Source organism: Propithecus coquereli, unplaced genomic scaffold, assembly GCF_000956105.1.
Source record: "Propithecus coquereli isolate 6110/MARCELLA unplaced genomic scaffold, Pcoq_1.0 Scaffold20, whole genome shotgun sequence".
NCBI classification, from domain to species: domain Eukaryota; kingdom Metazoa; phylum Chordata; class Mammalia; order Primates; family Indriidae; genus Propithecus; species Propithecus coquereli.
The window spans coordinates 13,713,803-13,716,581 of NW_012144967.1; the positions used below are offsets into that span (position 1 = coordinate 13,713,803).

Sequence of the window (2,779 nt, forward strand, 5' to 3'; positions counted from 1 at the left end):
GGCCAGGAAGGGACTTTAGAAAGGTCAAATATGATGAGACGTAACTGAATCTGGCAACCAAAGGTTACTGATGAATTCCAAAATAAGAGTGTTGCCAAAGTAAAAGCTGGATGGGAAACCACACTGCTGTGAGCTAAGAAGTGAATGGTGATGGAGAATGAATTAGTGAGGGGAAGACTAACTTTCAAGGCACTTAGCAAGGCCAAACAGAAAGTATGAATGTAGATGAGGCCAAATCAGAGAGATTCTATGGGCTCTCATTATTTTTGTCCCCAGAGATGAGGGATTAAAAGATGATTATGTAGGCCGATACCTAACAGTACAGTCCTTGGGCCAGCAGCATCAGCATCACCTGGGAGCTTGTCAGAAATGGAGATTTTCTCAGGGCCATGCCCTAGACCCACAGAATCAGAGTCTGCATTTTAACAACATCTCCAGGTGACTTATACACACATTAAACTCTGACAAGCGCTGATCTGGATGATATACAATAATCGAAAACATAAGAGGGCTGGGCATGGTGGCTCACACCTATAATCCTAGCACTTTAGGAGGCTGAGGTGGGAGGATTATTTGAGGTCAGGAGTTCGAGACTAGCCTGGGCAACATAGTCTCTATAAAAATAAATTTTAAAAAGAAAATATCAGAAGAGGAGGAGTACAAGGTCTGTAAGGAACCGGGAGAGGATGAAATCAAGCAGTAAGATGGACAATGAGCTTTGGAAAGGATAGATTTTTTTTTTTCCTCCAGAGAGAAAATGGTAAAGGACTCAGTGAAAATCCAGGTAAGTTCAAAGAGCAGAGAGCAGGGAATGCTGAGGGAGGATCCGCACGTGATGGCCAAGGTTTGTGGGTGGGGCAGGGTAGGCCGTGTGTCACATGCTGAAATATCACTCTGTTTAAATTCGTAGGTCCATATGCAAATCGCTATCTAAGCATTAGCGTTTCTGTGGAGGTTAACAAGATTCTCAAAAGTGTACTTGTCCTAACAAAGTTAAAAATCACGCTGCAGCAAATGCCGCCCAGATGCCTGAGCACAGCACATGAGGCCCTCAAGCTTCAACCCCGGCCTCGCTCCGTCCGCTCTTCTGCCGCATGGCCACGTGCCAGGGAACAGCGCCGTTCGCCTTTCCTTGAATGGCCTGTGTTCTACCAGTCCTGGGTGCCTTTCCCCTTCTGTCCAGAATAGCCCCTCCTCTTTTTCTCACCTGCCACAATACTATCTATGCTACCTTCCTCCAGGACAAAATTTCACTCTCCCTCAATACTTCCTTTATTGTGCTGTTATTAGAACGCCACTTCTCTCTACCTTATTGCAGTGCTCGGTTCTGTGTCTGCTGTTTTCACAACGTGTGAACTAGAAGGTAGAGACTCTCGGACACATGTTATATCCCCTCAATGCCCAACAGAGTTCGATGAGTTTAGTCAAATGTAACCACCTAGGAAATCAATAACGCTGAAGAGGAAACACTGGAACCATAAGAGCCTATAACCCTCCCTACAAGCAGACCTTTAACCACAGGTAGAAACCATCTACCTGATAGGTAAATCCTGAAGAAAAGGACCATTTAACTTTTTCCATATGTGTCTATTCTACTTGTAGTACACAGGATTTGGGAAATGCTGCCAAGTAGATAAGCTTTTAAAAGTCCTTTACTGTCCTTTTTCTCCAGGAATCTTTGATTGCCTATTAGTAACATGTCTAATCACGGCCTACAGGAGCTTTTAGGCCCTGAATATATGTTCCTCTCCTTCCATGTTCCTTAGACAAGGCGGATTCGTTAACGTGAGCGCAGCACCAAGTTGCAAGTACTCCACAGCCCGACGGTGACAATGCAAGTGCCCACTACATACAAGCACTGCAAACTTGGCGGCTCACCTTAAAAACCAGTAGGGGGCATAAGACAAGTACAAACACGACAAATTCAAATCCAAGTAGATTAAATTCTGAATGAATACAAAGTTCTCTGAGGGCTTCAAAGGAAGATGGAATGGGGAAGGAAAGGAATTAAAAAAAAGATTCATTGAGGAGGTGACTTTTGAGAGGAGTGTGCCTGGAAGGATAGAATTTTGACAGATAGATAGCAGGGCAGAGACACATGACAGTAGGGCCTTTGTTTTATTCACGACTACATGCCCGTTGCTCAGAAGAGTGCCTGCTACATTGAAGGAGGTGTTCAATAAATAACTGTTGATGAATGAATAAATTCCAGTAAGAATGAACATAAGCAGAGACACAGAGGACGAAAAAGTAGGTTGTATTCTAATACAGTACAGTTTGGAGTCTGTGGAATAGTCAGAAAGATTGAAAATGTAAATTGAGAGAGAGTAAGCAGCAGTTGCATTTAATGAGGAGTCAGAGCAACTTTTCATTTTTTCTTCTTTTCTGGATCATCCAAGTTTTCTTTAATAAGCACACAACTTATCTCACAGAATTCTACAATTCAGACAGTTTACTAATTCAGGCCTTAGTCACTCCCTCAACCACTACGAAAAGCACCACCCCAAAACAGTTCATTACACAAATTTTAGTGTAGGGCTTCTGACCATGCCCTATTCCTCTTAACTAATATTAGCAAAAAAACACTTTCTCTCAGGTTTTTCTGATGTGAAGGACGGTGACCTACCTGGATCTCCTCCCGAGAAAGCTGTGTAGAATTTTGCACAAAGTTTGGGGGTTCGTCCCATCCTCCTTCTTGGGTCTCCAGGTTGTGGTAATAATAATACCCACCTTTCACCCAGTGCTTCACCCACTTGCTATTATTGTCTCCTGGCAGAAA

The 2,779-nt window shown here is 43.4% G+C and overlaps 1 protein-coding gene across 1 annotated transcript in view; it reads right to left on the reverse strand.

Moving 5' to 3' along the window:
- IQGAP1 (IQ motif containing GTPase activating protein 1) overlaps window positions 1-2,779 on the reverse strand; it is a 134,290-nt gene that overhangs the window by 63,320 nt on the left and 68,191 nt on the right. The window contains exon 14 of the mRNA XM_012643685.1: window positions 2,627-2,773. Within this exon, the coding sequence (XP_012499139.1) occupies window positions 2,627-2,773 (147 nt within the window). The remainder of the gene's footprint in view (window positions 1-2,626; window positions 2,774-2,779) is intronic.